At 38.6% G+C, this 19,210-nt stretch overlaps 1 protein-coding gene across 9 annotated transcripts in view; it reads right to left on the bottom strand.

Annotated features, from left to right (window-relative positions):
• Nucleotides 1-19,210, bottom strand: part of LOC129732958 (embryonic polarity protein dorsal-like) — an 84,198-nt gene that overhangs the window by 10,821 nt on the left and 54,167 nt on the right. For 6 of the 9 annotated variants that reach the window (XM_055694444.1, XM_055694443.1, XM_055694448.1 and 3 more), the window contains 2 exons: nucleotides 5,305-5,721; nucleotides 4,852-5,246 (listed from right to left, as the gene is read on the bottom strand). In XM_055694444.1, the coding sequence (XP_055550419.1) occupies nucleotides 4,852-5,246; nucleotides 5,305-5,721 (812 nt within the window). Of the gene's footprint in view, nucleotides 1-4,851; nucleotides 5,247-5,304; nucleotides 5,722-5,805; nucleotides 6,233-7,028; nucleotides 7,153-7,626; nucleotides 7,814-19,210 lie in introns of those variants that run through there. The other 3 variants (XM_055694441.1, XM_055694449.1, XM_055694440.1) reach the window with 3 other exon arrangements.

Here is a 19,210-nt window from a genome sequence, read left to right as displayed (position 1 = left end):
CAGTAATTTTATAGAGAAAAACTTTCTTCTACAAAGTTGTTGCATATAATCAGAGGCGACGCGTGACCAAGTGGGCTACCTGTTCAGTCAGCAACAGTATCGTAATAACAGTTTCGAAAACTTTTATCTTTCTACATTTATCTATTTGGCAAAGAAATTCTACGGTCTATTATGACCGCGAATTTTCAGATAATTTTCTCGTAGAATGATGATATCTGCATCATTTCATAGAGGAAATCTTTATCCACATTTATCACATCATGATTCTCAATGATCGGTTTCAGTCGTAAATAACTCTTGATCCGTCGAAGAACTAGAAAAGTTCACTCGACGGATGGCGTTGTGATATGCAATGTCAGTATCATTCAGGTTTTGTCCAACGATAATTAAAATTATGTTTATGATCTTTTTGCCTTTAAACTTTTCGCATGAGTAAAAAACCTATCTTTGTTTATCAAATCTTAGTTCAATGCTAAAGCGTTTCCTTTGACGATGTTAAAATTTTAAACTAAAAAGAAAGCAGCGCGTAAGAAGATAAACGTATACTATGCGAACTATGCGAGGTTCAAGTTTTAGAATGAACAAAATGGGTGTAGAGGTTTGAATGAAACTATACATCGACGGAAGAATTCCACCACATTGACAGAAATAATGAATGAATTTGCTCGTTTTCATTTGCACTACGAAAGCTCTGAAGATTACCAGACACTAAAGAGAGGTGGTGTGTAATGAATGTTTTCTCTCGCGGACATCGGTTTTGTTCAGCAGAAAGTTTGAACCAAAAATGTCATTTTTACGCGAGGCGTCGCATTAGTAGTGGTGAGTATAAATGACTGTGTCTACCCTGCCGCACTTGAAGGTGCAGAGAAGTATTGAACGACGGTTAGTTCAGGTGAAAGGTCTAAACAAACGGTAGTCATTATTGCGTGAGTTGTATGGCGTTACATTCTTCATGGTGCATAAATTTCCACTATGTAGAAAATAAAATAAGGATGTTCGGGATAACATTAAAATTACAAATAAATTACCTTCGATGATTTTTCATCCACTCTACAAATGTGAAAAAATCACTTTTTTCTGAGATTGTATACCTGTCCTATGAACAGGTTGAACAGGTGGACGAGACGCCTCTGCATATAATGGAGCGCACATTTTCCTGTAGACACAAATCAGGGTAACCCAAATTTGCGATGTAATCCAGCATCTAACTTTCTTATTTTTGCAGATAGAGTTAAACGCTATTCTACAATAATAAAGCCCAGTAATTATGCGTAACTGCGTAGAAAAATATATCTTTCAAAATATCCGATTTAGAGCTACTTTACTAAATCACAACAAGAAAACTACGCGTGCGACCTCAAAGCTTGAACTGGAAAAAAGATTGAGATTATAGTTATATACCCATTTTTGTGAGTTTTGGTGCACCTAGCCATTTCAAAAACTGGTGCAAACCTGTGTTGACCAGTTTTATTTAGTTTCATTGAAATTTCAGTTATTTTTTAGTGGCATGATTTTTTTGGATTCTAATTTTTTCGTATTTAGTCATGAGTAGCACATATTTTGCACGTAGAGATCCCCTACCGGGCGAAGCCTGCACATTCATGTGGACGTGGACCATATTCAGGTGAACGGATTGCATTTCTCCGAGGCCCAAACGTCTACTAAGACACGCCCGGCTAGCGAACGCAAACAAGTTGAGCTTTTCGAGGAAGATACAGTTGAACATTCGGCGGTTGTCAACTGACGGAGTTGCAACTGAGTACATTCGGAAGGTTTACGAACGGATTGGTGAACCGACTTGGAGAAGATCACGAAAGTTTGATGCAGCTAGGTAATATCTACTCATGAAATCCGTGTCAGGTGTGGATTGGTTCATTGAACAATAAAGTACACACAGGTCGCTATTTACGCGGTTTTTTTCTTACGCGGATTACGGAATTTCTTCACTCGGATTCCGGAATTTACACTTTTTTTTACGCGGGTTCTTGTTACGCGGCACGTATCCCCTACGTAAAAAGCGACTTTAATGTAATAAAGATAACTGAAGTAGCACTGATTTTTCCATAGTTTTATCAATCCGACGATTTATTGATTCATGTCATTTTATTATGTAATATTATCATCTCAAATCTCTCCTTCCGACGTAACACCTTTACCTTAGTTTTTGCAGAATGTACTCCGATATAGTGCAGAAGGGCGTCGTACAGAAATTACGTGACGCTAAAAAACTAGAATTCAGACTCCTATGCAACAATAAGTAACGTTCGATATGACTCCCCCTCTAAAATTGCGTAATGCTGAACAACCTGATCTCCAATTCAAATTTTTAAGTTTGAGCAAGTATCACAATTACGTAATTGACTCAACTACTCAACTTACGTAATTGCCACCCCCTCCCCCGTATGTAACAATAGGTAACGCAGACTCAACCCCCCAATCTTCCTTCATGCGTTACGAAATTTGTGTACGATGCCTAAGATGTAGCCTTACGTCAAAAAATCATCACTGCGAACTGGCGAACGATGATCCTTAATTAAGCTCAGAATTGGTAAAAAAACGATTTAAAAAATCAGAAAAATGCGAGCAAGAAAATTTGAAATTTAAGCTCAGAATTGGTAAAAAAACGATTTAAAAAATCAGAAAAATGCGAGCAAGAAAATTTGAAGCAAATTTAGCTCAGAGTGAAGAAAAAAATTATCTTATGAACATGGAAATGCCTAACAAAAAATGATTCTATTTAATGCTCAGAATCTCGAAGAAACGCTTCTAGAGCTGAAGCTGAAATTATACTCAGAGCTGACATAAACGCTTGTAACAACCAGAAACAAGAATCCCAAGTTTAGCTCAGAATCGCTAAAAAAAACTTTCAAAGGTTAGGAAATGGTATTCAAGAAAATGATCCCAAATTAGGCCGAGCATAGCAAAATAAGGCCAGAAAAGATTAAAGTCGTAAAAAACGGAGCGGATAGAAAAAAACAAATGAGTAAATAATTTGAAATAAGCTCTGAGTCATTTTAAAGTCAGAAGGGAATACAATTTTACAATTGCACTTCGAATTCTAAAGACCATTGAAAAAATGATTCAAATCATGCTCATAAAAAAGACAAAAATTCATTGAGCACATAATCGTGAAAAAAAACTATTAAAAGTCCAGAAAACAAACAAGAAACCCAAGTTAGGCTCAGAATTGCGAAAAAATGCGTTTCTATATTTCGATTCGCAGCGCATTCCCTACAAAATTCATTTAATTTAGAGCTCGGAACTGTTTGATTTTATATGTTTTCGACATTTTGACTTTTCGACCTTCTATTCTTCTATTCTTCTATTCTTCTATTTTCTGCTAATCGACATTTGAATTTGAACCAGTTACGAGTTTTTGACTTGTTGACTAAAGTTCATATGCATCAACAAGCATAAAAAACCAGAAGAGTTACTCAACCGATTTTAGAAGTCAGATTCCAGAACTGTATAGAAAAAATGTTTTCGAATCTTCAATAATTCGTTTGGCTGTCCTGATAAGAGCAATTTCGAAGTTTGAGTTTTCTCTCATGATTTGACGTCACTTGAAGAACTCGTTAGGGGTTCACCGCCTTAGTTTCCGTTTCTTCTATCGCAGCAAATCGTAATCCTCTGTTGCTGCTTCGAATGCTTGATAGCTTTTTTAATTTATGAACGATGTGACTTGGAAGATCATCGTATCAACTGTTTGGAAGAACAAGCAAATTCTTTTTGTGTCGAATGGAAAAAGATGGCAGAAGATGCAGGACATTCTCAGCCACGCTACAGTTTATCACGCTGTTGCGTGTTATACATTGCAGCTGTGTTGGACAAAATTCTCTTCGTATGCGGTTACAGAAGCTGCCCAATGCCAGCCCCACAACGCTCTTTCGTCTTGCATATTCATATTTAAATTTATTCACTTCTGTTCGAGCATCTTAATAGAATATTTTCACTACACTTTACACTTTTTATCACATTCACTATTTAATTCTATCACTTTTCACTTTTCACTTGCATATACATATTTCAACACTTACATAGTGCCTTCGTCAGTGCTTATTTGGACTCCAAATAAATGTTGAAAAACGTATAAGCAAGTGAAAAGTGAAAAGTGATAGAATTAAATAGTGAAAGTGATAAAAAGTGTAAAGTGTATTCATATTTGATATGACATTTATATGAGTCGGATACCCTACAGAGTGCATTTCTGGTTAACAATTTTCAATAGTACATTAGTTTTCCTAATCAAATTATAATTTTATGCATTTGGGTGGATGCGCAGCTAATTTTCAAATCAATTACTGCTATTTGAAGGAAACTCGTTGAAAAAAAAACCGAGTCATGAGCACTCTAGAACGGATAAATTTCGTTCGTTTTCCGTTTTAAAATTTTCATTGAATTCTGTTTTTACGCGGCTTTTTTACGTGATTCTATTTTACACGATTTTCTCGAAATTACGCTATTTTTTGTTACGCGATTTTCTTGAAATTACGCGATATGTGACATGAGAAATATTGTTTATGAGCCAAGATGTAACACACACACACATACATACACATATCTACACACAAACACACATAGTGGAAGAATTTGTGACGACGCGATCTTTTTTTACACGATTTGCTCCAAATAACGCGATTTTATTACGCGATTTGTTCAAAATTACTCGATTTTTTTATTGCGCGCACGCATCAATCGCGCAAAGAAAGAATCCAGTGTATGGGGGAGCTGCCATTGAGACGTAGTTCTACGTCAAATAATCTTGTAAAGAGTAATAATAATCGAAAATATGAAAAACTACTAAACTAAACTACTAAATAAAAGTTCAAAACCCGAAAGCATCCCACTTACCATCACAGAATGCTCCACATCGATCGTTCGGTATCGTGGCGTCCGGAAGCAGATGGCCACCTGTTTGTGTACGTTCGTATGCTGAAACTCTCCGATATCCTCCCACACGATGTTTCCGTGCTGTTCCTCGTAGAACCGTACCGAAATATCCTCCTTGGCGACCTTTTCGCACAGCAGAATAATCTCCTTGCCACCAGCAACGGAGGCGGTTACATCACTGAGTTTACAAATCACCAAATCCGACATGGCCTTCTTATCGTAGATAATATCCGAAACCACCGGCTGGAGGGGCTCGGTAAATCGACCCCGCTGTGGGCCTTCCAAGAACACCTGGAAGCACAGTCGGACGGCGTTCAGATCGATGGTGGCCGGCTGTCTTGCGTGGCTGTATCCAGCTAAAAACGCAAAAATAGTTCAGTTAACCACACCCAAAACTCTCTTCATTTAACTCACTTTTAAACGGATCCACACGAATATCCTCTCGCAGACGTAGCGCATCCTCGATGTCCTTCTTCTTAACGCACTGGATGCCCAGGTTGCTGAAAGTGTAGGTCATACTGCTGCTGTTGATCTCGACTGTGCAGACGCCCTTCTTGCAGCCCTCCTTGCCGACCAGATTGTGCGGATGGGGCCGATACGGGGGATCCTTGGTGACGCAGGATACGACCACAACCGCTCGGCCCTTGAAACCGCGTACCTCAATGCTGGGGAAGGTCTTCTGCTCCGGGGTACTGTGCACCCCCGGTATCGAACCGGCCGAGCGACCCTCGCATTCGTAGCGAAACCGGAGGGCCTTCGACTGTGGCTGTTCGACTATCACGACGAACGGCTTCTGTGCTGTGGGTGGCATTTCTTCGTCGATTATATTTGCTGGAATAAAAGTAAGGGAATGATTGTTTATTAGTAAAGGTAAGATAAGGAAAGAAACGTCAAAAGTCGATCAAAGAAGGCTACCTTTCTGCACAGTAGGCTTTGGATCTGCGGGTAAAGGGACTTCAGTGACACATATAGTAGGCGGGGCAGTTACAGAGGGGGCTTTCGGAGAGGGTGGTTTGTTATGGTGGACAACAAGATTGTACAATCCGGCCAGAGGTGACTTTTTAAGGGGGTCGAGTTTGTGGAACAGGTTCAGATGCTCGTAATCGGAGGAGGACGTTGACGATGAGGATGATTCTGACGAGTTGTGCTCCTTTCTCAGCGGTCGTCGATAGACGCTACCCGAAAAGGTGGGTATCGAACGCGTCGGAAAAGACATTGTGCCGCGAGAGTTTAGTTATTGATTACCTTGGTTATAAAAAATAAAAACTCTTCTGTAATGGCAGAGATTTGTTTAAACATCATTTTATCGGTTAAACCAAAAAATTGTGGTGTTGCCAACTGCAATCACTAATAAGAAATTTTGTTTCAATCCAACGGCAGAGAGTCAGACTTGCACTTGTCATGTATAGAGAGAAATTCCACACACCATCGAGACAATTGAACGGTGTTTATATAATGTTTTATATACGTCCTTGAAATTAGTCACACAGTAAAACATATTCTTGATAAGAAACAACCTATTTTAGCGTAAATTAAAAAATGAACAACCCAAAGTCTGTTTTAGTTTCAGTGAGAAAATAGAAATTTCATCATAGAAATAAACAGTAGCGCTAACATGAGAACATGAGATCCTTAGAATGACAATCAAACTACTTTGAAATTCACCACCGAGGAACCTAAACAAGCCGTCCTGCCGCACCATTCCAATCTAGGCCAACTGGGACCGTTCAAGTGGTTTTCCTACTGACCGAAGGTTGTCTGAAGGTCATTCAAAACATTACTAGCGCCAGTAGAGCTGTTCCGTCTGCAGAAGCGCCTACTGTGCGCGCCAATAAATGAAACATCGATTACAGTGCTCTCAGCAGCGCCGAGGGAAATCGACACTGGATTGAGATTTTTTCCAACACGCTCGGTAAAAATAGATCCATCAACAAGCAACCAGCTCACTGCTACCCAATCCGTGTCCGTGTTTAATTGAACGATTGCGATCGTTAAATCATATGTTTTTCACTTGTTTCCAGCTGCGGACACCCCGTATCCGACACTGACTGGGTTTGGCAACCTCTGCCGAAGACATTGTTTATGGTCAACACCACCCCCACAGCTGCCTGCCACACTGCCTGTTGAGTTTAACCCACTTCTTCTGTTCCTCTTTCCCGTTGTCAAATCGGCGTCCAGCGAGAAAGAGAAAGCACACCGCCCCGAAAGCGCGATTATAATCGATTTCGAGATTTTTGAACACACGATCGATGAAAACAACGCACTTTTTCTGACTGCCTTGAGCCCAGCTTACTAACTGGCGATCGGGCGGACCAAGCGAAATCCACCTCATCCGAGTTTTTCCGCGAACTCACCACGGACGACGGCACACCGGCAGAATGGAGAAATCTATTTTTAAACAATTTTCGATACTCTCCTTTCCGCTGCCGTAAAACAGCCGATCGGGAGCGTGAGTGTGAGTGAATCCATCATGTGTGTGTGTGTGTGCGAGTGAGTGTTCAAGTGATCAAGCAGGCCGTGCCGTGAGAAGGAAAAATTTTCGCTTCGAGTGGTCAAATGCAGAACCGAAAATTATCCCCTCGTTTTCGGCGATAAGATTTAATTTGCACAAAACGAGTTTTTTCCGGAAATTATCACGTAATCAATCTGTGCACTACACTTTGACACCGACGCTAGACGAAACGATTCTCCACTGATCCAATGCAGGAAGGGATCGAATATCAGCACGATTCGTACCATAAATTTTCCTTCGAACGTTGCTCCTTTATTCCTTTTACTGGTTCCTTTTTTCCGTCAACTCACTTATGTTTAATCTAATTCTGTTCTACTGACTGTATTTGCAAAAATGTAGTAAGCGATAGTATAAGAACGCAAAGCAAACTCGCGGAAACGACTGTTTTGTGCGGGTTAGAAGTCCTGAACTAAGCGGAAAATTAGCGCTCCCGTGGCTTATGGTTGGAAAATCTCTTACTTTTCCTGCAAATCTCGCTTACTCTCGTGCGCGAAAATGCGCTCCTCTCGGAATGCCCAAACTCACAGCAGGGACTAGATTTCGCGACTACTCTCTGGTGATTTTTTAGGTTGGTTTTTGTTTACTGCTTGAGCATTTTTGCAGTAGATAAATTCAGTGCCTCACTGTACCTCGTGGTCAAGAACGAACACAAGGCAAACCCGCGTGCTGCCGAGTGATCTAGTGATCATTGGTCTCACCCCTTGTCCCCGTTGTAAAGCGGTGTGAAACTCGCACGACGCTCCGTCATCTATCATTAGGCCTGCTTTGATGTGTGGTGGTTTTGGGTTTTGCGGTCGATTGTGTGCACTCGAAGATGACGGGTGAAAACGAAATTTTCTCAGCGTTGTCAATTACGACGAAACGATTTCCTGCGTTCGATTTCGATACCGGGTGCAGAGGCGTTGGGAGGTGATTAAATTTACTTTTAAGCTGCTTGTTTGAAATAGTTCCGAACGCAGTTCTTTTACACTGATTGTTTCTTTATACTGGATTACTGTGAAACAGAAGATCAGGCGTTTTCACAGATCTTAAAAAGCTATTGAACCTCGTGATAGTTCATGATTATTAGTTTTAGATTATAAGCTCAGGTTCAGTTTTTCTCATCCGATATTTGATAAATGTTCTTAGGCAGCATGCATAAATAACGTAACGTTCCTAGAGGGAGGGAGGAGGAACACCAAAATTCACAAAAATGGTTGAATAACCTGTGTTGACCAATAAAAAAATAAAAATATAAATAATAGATAGTAAAATCACTATCAAGCTTATTTGAATTAAATGATAGATATGAAGAAATAGACAAGGTATTCGCTTTGCTATAATGGCGGTAATAATGTACTCATTTCCCAGTGTCAGTCGGTTATTCTCCATACTTATTTGACCCAACTGATATTTTGCATTTTGCCCACGAAACAAGGTATGCAAAGCTAAAATCAATATGGCATCCTGACCACCAAACTGAGCCGTGCAAATGTATGTGATTTTGGTATCGGAGATGGCGAATAACCATCCTTCCAGTATTACACCATGACGTCGTACGCCACACACACACCGTGAGACCAGACATAGGATAACGTGTTTTATTTTGGTTTGTTGTTTTTTTTTTTTTTGTGTTAACTTCTGAACCGCCAACCTACCTAATTCTGATGAAAGCTAGAAATTAATCTTGTTTACATTCTTACGTGCGAATACACACACAAGTGGTTAAACGCTTTCCATTCAGTATTATTTAAGAGAAACTTTTAAGACATAAAAAACCAAAGCAGATTAAGGTTTAAAGCTTTATAGGTGAAATCGTTTCGTCAGGACAAATTTCTACCCTGGCGGTTCGAAAGAACTAAAGCAACTAAACAGAGCAGCCATAAAATCATTCAAAGACATATAAAATCGTTTTTTTACGTAGAACATTTCACTTCAACGTATACATATAGGGGTACAAATTTAAAAACCAAAAACATCGCCTAGAGCGTCACGAAAATTATCCACTTTTAAATGTTTAAAACTCATCTAGTTTCCAACCGATTTTCTTGATTTATATAAATCGATTGGAAAATCATTTATTTATTTAATTTATTTTAAATTTCATCTGACATCGCAGTCTCAAAGATATAATTTTAAAACTAGTCTAAAGTTAAAAATACGGTTCGCAAGTGTTGTCTAAAACTGACACAAGACACATTAAAGTCGAAGACGTGATAGCCTCTGCGGTGTTCCTCGATTCTGGCAGAATAAGTTGCCACGAACGAAGTACTCGTTCTGAGGCATAGATTCTCATGCGCTCCAGCAAACTGGAACTATCGATTTCTTTGCGTGATATTTTAGCGCCAAACACAGCAGCGCCTCTATACCCAATAGGACACATCGATGTTCGTAAAGAAACAGGTCGAAAGGATTGAGCCATGGAAATCTTCTTAATAGATTCGAATCTGGGTTTCCACGCAGCTTCATATGGTGACCAAACGACCAATGCGAGTTCGAGTGTTGAACGAACTAGGGAACAATAGAGAGCACGTAAGCAGATGGGGTCGATGAAGTCGTTCGCCATTTTCAGAACGAAACCTAGTTGACGATTGGCTTTGTTGATTTTAACGGAATAATGCAACTTGAATGTGAGTTGGTAGTCAAGCAATACTCGAAGATCCCAGACTTCGTCAACCCGTTCAAGCATCTGATCATCGATGACTTACATAGTTGTACAGAATAGGTCTTTTGAGTCGTCGATATGAGATCACGTAACACTTTGCCACACTCTTCACCAGGAACTTTGACTTGCACTAATGAACGAATTGATTCAGTAGTTTTTGGAGTTCCCTGCAATCAGCTTAGATAAGTATTCCACCATTCGCAAGAAGTATCGTCACGTCATTAAAAAATATCACAAACAGTAGTGGACCAAGATTGCTTCCTTGAGGCACGCCAGAAGATGGAGTCAAGCTTTCAGAGACTTTTGATACGATTTTCACGAAGAGCGGAGCAGCCTGTTGCTCAAGTAAGAGCGAAGCTAGCTGCAAATGCTGTCGGAGATTCCAAGACGACGAGCTTAGCAAAGAGGATATCATGATTAACGGTGTCAAATGCGGCCTTAATGTCGGTGTATACTGCATCAATCTCAGCTCCACCATCCATTGTGCCGATACAAAACGATGTGAATTCGCACAGGTTAGTGTCCACGGAGAGTTTGGAAGAGAATCCATGTTGGGCGATGCTAGTATAAGTTATACTGTATAATAGAGATGGTCGGGTACGGGTATTTTTACCCGAAACCCGTACCCGACCCGTACCCGACGGGTTCGGGTCGGGTTTCGGGTAACGCCAAAAAATATTCTACTGGTTCGGGTCGGACACGGGTAATTCAATTTTCGTGCATTGTGAGAATTCAATTTTTATCATTTCAAGCCTGGGTGTTTTCTTAATGTCGATAATCGGTAAGATCGGAGAGAATATCGCCCATCATCACTCAACGAGAGATCGCCCAATACCTATTCTGACAGTTGTCGGCAGTCTATGCACCAAGGGAATGACATCATGCTATCGCTTTCTAATGTTAGATTGAATAGTTCTTCCTGCAACGGTTTTGATTTAAATGGAGTTTTTGTCGGGCTTTTTTCATAACTGTCAGGAAAACCGCGGAGCTTTGCACAGTGGGGCGACTTAATACAAATGCTAGCCAAGTAAAAAAAAAGTGTCGATAAATACGACAAAAATATGGTATATACTTAATTTTGGGGTGCTGAACACGAATCTCCATTCCACTTTTTATTTGGAGACGTTCATTAAGCACGTGACTTAATTTTTCATGATTTTTTAGCACTTCTCCCCTAACTTTTTTAATAAACAGAATTATATGATCTTCAACCACAAGCAACGCCACAGGGCGTCCTCTTTACAAAAACAGCTTACGTAGTTTTTGCTCAACTCCTCAAATCAACCAAATTTCGCAAAAAAAAATTTTTTTATGAGAATTAAAACAACATTATATATATTATAATATGTAATAAAACTAACTACAAATCAACTTTTTCTTCGAGGCCAAAATAAATCAAGCTATCATTGAAGCTGCAGAGCGTTTCAAAGTAATGATATATATTTTTTTTAATATGTCAAAAAACATATATATTTAATAGTATGCCGAGTTTTGAAAAGTTATAAAAAAATCAAATTTTATGATATTGCACCCATACTTTGGACTTAAGCACTTAAATATTTATTTATTTATTTATCTATTTATTCATTTTATATCTGTTTTTTACTGATTTTTAGAATTTATCAATGACACCGAATCTATACTCAAAATTACAGGTTTTTGGCAAATGCAGTGAATTATCAAATTTTTCTCAAGTTATAAACTATATTAATTTTGACCTTTTAAAATTCGTTTGACCCTTTAATGTGTTTATAAAACTCGTCGTTTATTTTTAACTTTACCAGACATGCACTTTTCATAGTGGACCGATTCCTTATAGTGGACCACCCGCCTGAAACTCTGGGTTCATTATCATCCGTTCACACGCACATCTCGAGAAACCACATATGACAATCAGTGCATAAAATGTACGAGGTTCCCAGGCATGTTGAACAAAAAAAATTAAAAAAAAAAAAAACAGGACGGGTCGGGTACCGGCAATTTCGGCGTTTTTTTCTATCGGGTACGGGTAGTTAGAATAGACATTTTTCGGGTTCGGGTCGGGTACGGGTATTTTAAACAAACCAGACTTCGGGTTCGGGTCGGGTACGGGTTTGAAAATTTTCGATGAGTCGGGTACGGGTAACAAATTTCCTATACCCGACCATCTCTACTGTATAACTCCATATATCATGATGATTTCGAATATCCTTCATGATGATTTCGAAGCATTTTGATCCAGCTGATAAGAACGTTACACCCCTATAATCAAAGATGTCGGATTTATCGCCTTACTTATGCACCGGCAGCATATGAGAAATCTTATATTCCGAAGAAAATATTTGATGTTGAACCAGGAGAAGAGCAGCCAAGGAAGCGCTGCACTTTTTTAAGATGCAAGAGAGAATACAATCCGAACCTGACTTATAAGACTGCTTCAGTTTCTGTTTTTTATTTTTTGGCGGGGTGGGGGGGTTGGTTAATTAGTGTCCACGATTCATACATTTTTTTAGAATTTATTTGGGCAGTTGTCGACGGAGGAGGGAGGTCAAAATCGTTAAAAATCTATCCACGTGGTATGTGGATAGCCCCTTAAAGCGGGGAACCCGGTGATAAATTTCTATACGATATTCTCTCGTAAGTTGACGCGTTTTAGTAATGGCTAGGGGCATCGAAAATCACAGGAATGTTTGAATAGCTATAATCTTTCATTTTTCCAGTTTGAGCCTTTGAAATGCCCTAGTTTACCAGTGTTTTTTTTTTTGTGGCAGGCCCTGATTGCTGTAAACAGATTACGAAGTACCCGTACTCATTGATGGAGTAGGGTTGGTTGGTAGTAATGCTGTGCATCAATTCGGTATCCCATCGTCAAATAGACTACTGACCTTTTTGGGGTTGGAGTTTCATTGAGTTAGAAGATAACGCCCGAAGAAGTATTATCACGTCTCTTGGTAATAGACTGACAACGATGTCTATTTCCTCCACAGTGGGCAGCCAGTTTTCAAATAAGCTAGCAAATTATTGAGAAAAAGGGCAAGGGCAGCATCACAAAGTTAGTGTCTCGACTGTTATCTGGTGTAAGTACAGTACACCAATGAAAAAAGGTAGTGGCCGTAAACTGGACAACAGATGACGCATAACATATATCCGCTTTACAGCTATGAGCTAGCCTCAACCCGATTGACGCTGGCTTTGAGGCGCATAACGATCAACACGATAGAAAACATTTTTGGAGAGCTGGCAAATTAGTCTCAGTGAGCATGTACACGTCGTAGTCCAACTCAGTGGAAGATAGGAACAGTCGATCAGTTTTAGTCCTGAGGCCGTTGGTATTTTGATAGTGTAGATGTAGTTCGGATGAAGGATCGGCGGTGACCGTTACGATAGGACAGGGGCGACTTCGGGTCTCATTGATGAATCTGCTCAAATGCAAAAAATTGTAGCTTGATAGTTCAACTATTTTACTATTAAAAATCAAAAATTGTTAAGCCTTGTTGAAACACTGATTTCGACCTCTGGTTATTCGCTTAATGCTTGCACAGTAGACGGAATATTTCACCTCGATAACCGAGAATGCACTATTTGAGCCAAATAAGAGCCTGCTGCTGTTTAAATCAACCAGTTTTTTAGTGAATGACTACTAGGACGGTTCAAACTAAGCAACAGCGGGTAGCAGCAGAAGCGACAGCAGTATATCCGTTTTTCAATTATCCTAATTTCTTGACCCTTTTGTATTTTTCGTGTGATTTTTTTACCAACATGAATTGGAAATTATGACTATATGTGAAATGAATCAATTGTGCAGCTTTCTGCATGCATTGAGTTAACTACGCAGCATATGGTGTAAAATACTGCATTGAATTTGGCATTTCTAGATATAATCAACAAAAAAGCCAACGTCACAAATGTAAACAAAATCTGAGATTGAAGCAAAAAGAAAGATTTCTGATAATCGAAACAATTTCTCGATATAATCGAGTTTGACCTTTATTTACAAATAAGTAATTACTGCAACGTTTGTGCCATTGTTGTGTTAACTATGCATTTCTCACGTTAATAACACTAGTCGTGCTGCCTTTAAGCTCGAAATAGCTACCGTAGAAATGTATAGCTTTTTAACCATTTCAATGACTTTTGATACCCTTAGCCATTGCCAAAACGCATCAACTTACGTGAGCGTACGCATAGTAATTGCTCACCGTGTTCGTCGCTTCGAAGTTATGTTTACGAGAAAATTCATTGAGGTCTCTGGAAAAATGTTAGTAACTGGGGGTACCAAAATTCACAGGAATGGCGAAAAACCTATAATCTTCAGATTTTTTCCTAGTTTGAGCTAGAGGGCCACAACTGTTGATCAGAATAATTTATGTCTCAGTCATTAGCGAATGGCCAATTTTTATGTTATTTTATCACTATTTTTATGTTCTTGTTGTGTCAGTTTTGTTAAGTTTTTGTATCATTTTTAATACTCTCCTGGATTTTTTATATTTGGTGCAGAATAACGTCCTACAGCAATATGTTAACCAATTTCCGGCGAAGAGAAAACCGATTTTACCACGAAAAATATAGAGCCTTGTTGAACTCATATTTTGACCAATCAGAGCTCGAAACAGAACATCAAGCGAAACTCTCAGTGTAGACGGAGCTACGTAGACGACATTATGGAAAATAAAACAAAACATTTCGTTGCTCTTTTCTATTCGCAATGTTTTGGTGAGTGGCAGAAAAATAACTACTTCAAATTAATGATTTTGGGATGCTATAAAGCACCATTGGTGTTGTTATTTCTATGATCATTGCAAATTGGCAAAACTTCTGTTTGCTTCCGAGGCTTTCGAGGGAAATTCTCAGTGGAGCAGAAGCTCCACAGATAACAGAACGGAAGAGAAAACGAACCATTTCTTCATCGTTTCCAATAGCTGTGCTGGCCACAATCTCTAGATAAACAATAGAAAGAAAAGCTGGAGTACAATACGCGAGTGGCAGAAAAATATCAACTAGTTCACAATCAAATGATTTCGAGGCATTAAAAAGCGCCATTGATGTGTGATAATAGAGACTCACGGTCAGTCTATTTATTTACTCATCATTGCGGATCTCCGGCAGCATTTTCTACCATTTCCATCTCGTAGACAACAAAATGAGAGAGGAAATATGAGTCACAACCGGTGGGTGTAATTAAAAATTAAATTCCACAATATCATCGAGTACAATCCAATTCTTCCCATGCAGTTTTTTAAGGTGAAATGGTGCTCTACTACAACTGTGCAGTGTGCAACCATCAACTTTTTTTTGAATTTGAAGCCAAAATCAACGCTCCTTTTCAAGGTTCAAGGATTCAAAAATATATTTTTGTAGGATATTTTTAATAGTCATTTTTGTCATTTTGAGTGAGACTATGCGGTGCCACTTTTGTGTATTTTTTTTTTTAATAAATAATAAATTTCTGTATTACTCAAAAATCTTCGTTGAGTCATTTGAGACAAATAATATCTCTTAATTTTTTGAGTCATTTTTGTGCCCTTCGGTGCAACTTTACATCGTTGTAGTTTTTTTTTTATTTTCACACATTTTTTGCGTTATTTTTAATGTTTATATGTTGTTTTAGTTTTTATTTTATTTATTCATTTCGTCAATCAGAAGTAGACAATATACAATATTCTAATATTCTAATACAATGTTTACTTACAAAATATTTTTTCAATAAGCGTTGCGATTGCGTATTGAGCTAAAAAAGTGTTTAAGTTCATGCCGAGTCATTGTAAAGTCAATGGTTTCGCAGTATTGATTGTAAGTGGCCATCATACGATTCAAGGGTTCGAATTTTGCATAATTTGTGCGGTAATGATTGGTGGCAAACGTGTTTCGATTTCGAAGTTGTCTAAGAGGTGCGTAGAAATTTAGCTTAGATAAAAGTGTAGCTGAATCAATGCGCTGCGAAACGATGTCGTTTTCAAATGACACTATTGTGAATTCACGACGCTCTTTCAATGATTGTATGTTTATGAGCATACAACGTGCTTCATATGATGGAAGAGGGAATGATGTCCAACCTAATTTACGAAGAGCATACAATAGAAATTGCTTTTGTACCGATTCTATTCTTTCTTCGTGTGTGATTGTATAGGGTGACCATACAATGCTGCAGTACTCCAGTATCGATCTTACATAGGCTATATATAATGTTTTGATGGTATACGGATCCTGAAAGTTGTAACAAGAGCGCTTTATAAATCCTAGCATGTTATTAGCTTTGTGGATTATTGTGTTGTAGTGGTCAATGAAGGTTAGTTTGGAGTCTAAGACAACTCCTAAGTGCCTAACTCTTTCACAATTTGCTACAGTTTGGTTTCCTAATGATATTGTAATGTTTGGTGTTGTTCTTTTTCGACAGAATGATATGTGGTTGCATTTTTTTACATCTAACTCTAGTAAGCTTTTTTTACACCATGTGTAGAATATGTATATTTCATTCTGGAATGCATTGATGTCTTTTTCATTTCTTATTTCCAAAAAGAGCTTCATATCGTCGGCATAAATTAACACTTTTAGTTTTTTGAGAATAAAGGAAATGTCGTTAACGTACAAGATGAAAAGTAGAGGTCCTAAATGAGAGCCTTGGGGGACACCAGAAGTGACTAGAATCGGATTTGAGTTTTGTCCGTTAAATTTAACTATTTGTTGGCGATTGGTTAAATATGATTCGAGCCACTTCAGGTGTTCTGGCTCAAGTCCCATTTTTTGCAATTTGAAAAGTAGCATTGATATGTCTATGCGATCAAATGCCTTACTGAAATCTGTGTAAAGAGCTTCTACATGGTTTCCATTATCCATTGCATTGAATGAATAATTTATAAATTCAAGTAAATTGGTCGATGTTGAACGGCCCTTGAAGAAGCCATGTTGCTTCTCAGTTATTCGGTTTTTAATTTGGGAAAATAGTTTTTCATTTACAATTGCTTCGAATAGTTTAGGAATGCAAGAAATTAGGGCTATTCCACGATAATTACGTATGTCGGATTTCCGGCCTGATTTGAAAATAGGCACTACAAAAGAGCTTTTCCATTTTGATGGGAAGCATCCGTATTCCAATGACATGTTGAAGAGCCAGAACAATGGAGCTGTAAGTTCCGTTGCAAGATTTTTCATAAATACTGGCGGAATTCCGTCAGGTCCAGGACCTTTAGAGGCATCTAAGCGATTCAACGCCTGAAAAATATCCTGCACATGAATTTGGTTTACACCAATATCCCTCGAGAAGTTTGGATAAAATGCAAAATAATTGTGGTCGCGATCCTCTTCAGAAAATGTTGTATAGATTTCTTGGAAAAATTTCGCAAAAAGATTGCAAATCCTTTCCGAGTTATCCCCGACATTTTCGTCAAGATGCATTATAGAGGGAAAATTGTCAGATTTTAGTTTAGTTTTCACGTAACTATAGAAGTTCTTCGGACAGTTCAGTTATTTCAAGTTCAGTTTTTGCATTATATTCATCAAACGCATTACTGATGGCAAGATTCAGTTGATCACATATATCCAAATAGATTGCTGAATTTTCACTACTGTTGTGTCTTTTATAGATTTTATGTGCTTTTTGTTTACGGTTTTTCAAATTTTTGATATGACTATTATACCAGACAGGATTTTTTGTGTTCCCAGTACGTCTCCTTTTCTTCAGAGGTATTTCCTGTTTACTTATATCAAATAAGATTTCATAAAAAGTATCCACCGCCACGCCAACATTTCCTCTATTCTTAAGAATAAATTGCCAGTTAACATTGTTTAATCTATTGCGAATATTTTCATAATTTGCCTTTCCATATTCAAAGACTTCCTCGTATTCATAGTCGTTGGGTTTTTGGTGCGCATGTATAAATAAAGAGTATTCGATTGCCGTGTGATACGCCTCATTTTTCCATAGAGGATTCAATGATTCAGTCACACAGAAATCATCATAAATGTTTGTAAATAAAAAGTCTAAGTAACAGTTCTGTTGATTTTTGATGTGGTTGATTTGGTTCAGTCCGAAGTTTGCGGTTTTGTCAAAAATAAGTTGCAGTGTTTCATTGTCCCCAACGACTGGAAGAAGAATACATTCATTTTCTGAGTCCTTCATGAAATCTGCATGGCGTTGATTAAAGTCTCCATAAATATGGATTTTAGCTTCGGGAGGAAGTTGTGACAAAATTTGTTCAGTAATTTGGAAGAAGGTTTCATAAGTGGTTTTGTGAGCCTGGTCAGGAGGAAAATACACTGAGGCAAACACGTGTATTTCACCTGCTATGTGGGATTTATCTCACACATGCTCAAATTCCTTAACTCTTGTTGTTTTGATAGTTTCGGAACTATAGTTAGACGAAACAGCTATCGATACTCCGCCGCCTGACTTCTTTTGGGACTCAACAAAATTCCTATCATCTCTGAATACATTATAGGCGCTACCAAAAATTTCTTCACTTTTTATACTTTCATCCCAGCTGGTTTCAGTAGCCAGAATAATAGAAAAGGGTGCGCTAAGTAAATTTCTATAAATTTGCTTCATTTTTGCAGGGCTTCTCATGCGATTGAAATTTTGACAATAAATCAAAATTTCATTCGCATTCTGTTTCAGTGAAGAAATTTTGGGAAGTAGGTCGATTGACTGAGAATTGTTTACCTCTTTCTCATCGAAAGGAGTCATTATTTCCGAAAAATCGGAAATAATCCCTTGCGCGTTGCAGGGATTGAATCCTCTGGTTGTTCAAGTGTCTACTATAAGAATTAAGGTCTTCGGAAGCCGCTTGTTTCGGTACGCCGAATTCTTCATGTACCTCGAAGAAAAATTTCCTGAGCTACTCCGCAGCTACTGGTAGTCCCTCTCATGCCAAAGTAATTTGTATGCTGGTTTTCGTCATACCGTCGTAGCAAACCGTTGGGTCTTTGTCATGCATGTACGCAAGGTAAAGACGTACAAGGTGTATAATTTTTGGATCTCGTAAACGCGCGTTAGGTTGACAACAGGAGGCCGCATGGGATCGAGCGACCACGATGTTGGGTGCGATTCTAATGTTGCTGTCGAAGTAGTGTTCTCATTTGGTGGCGATTCAATATTATGTTGGTTCTGGTTGTCTGAACGGTAAGGGTTTATGGTTTCACCCTTCCGGAAGTTGATGAAATTTGGAACTGCGAGGCCTGCTATAGGGTGG

Source organism: Wyeomyia smithii, chromosome 3 (genome assembly GCF_029784165.1).
Source record: "Wyeomyia smithii strain HCP4-BCI-WySm-NY-G18 chromosome 3, ASM2978416v1, whole genome shotgun sequence".
In the NCBI taxonomy this organism is placed as follows: domain Eukaryota; kingdom Metazoa; phylum Arthropoda; class Insecta; order Diptera; family Culicidae; genus Wyeomyia; species Wyeomyia smithii.
Note: the sequence above shows the minus strand (reverse complement) of the source record. Positions and strands in the feature narration are given on the sequence as shown.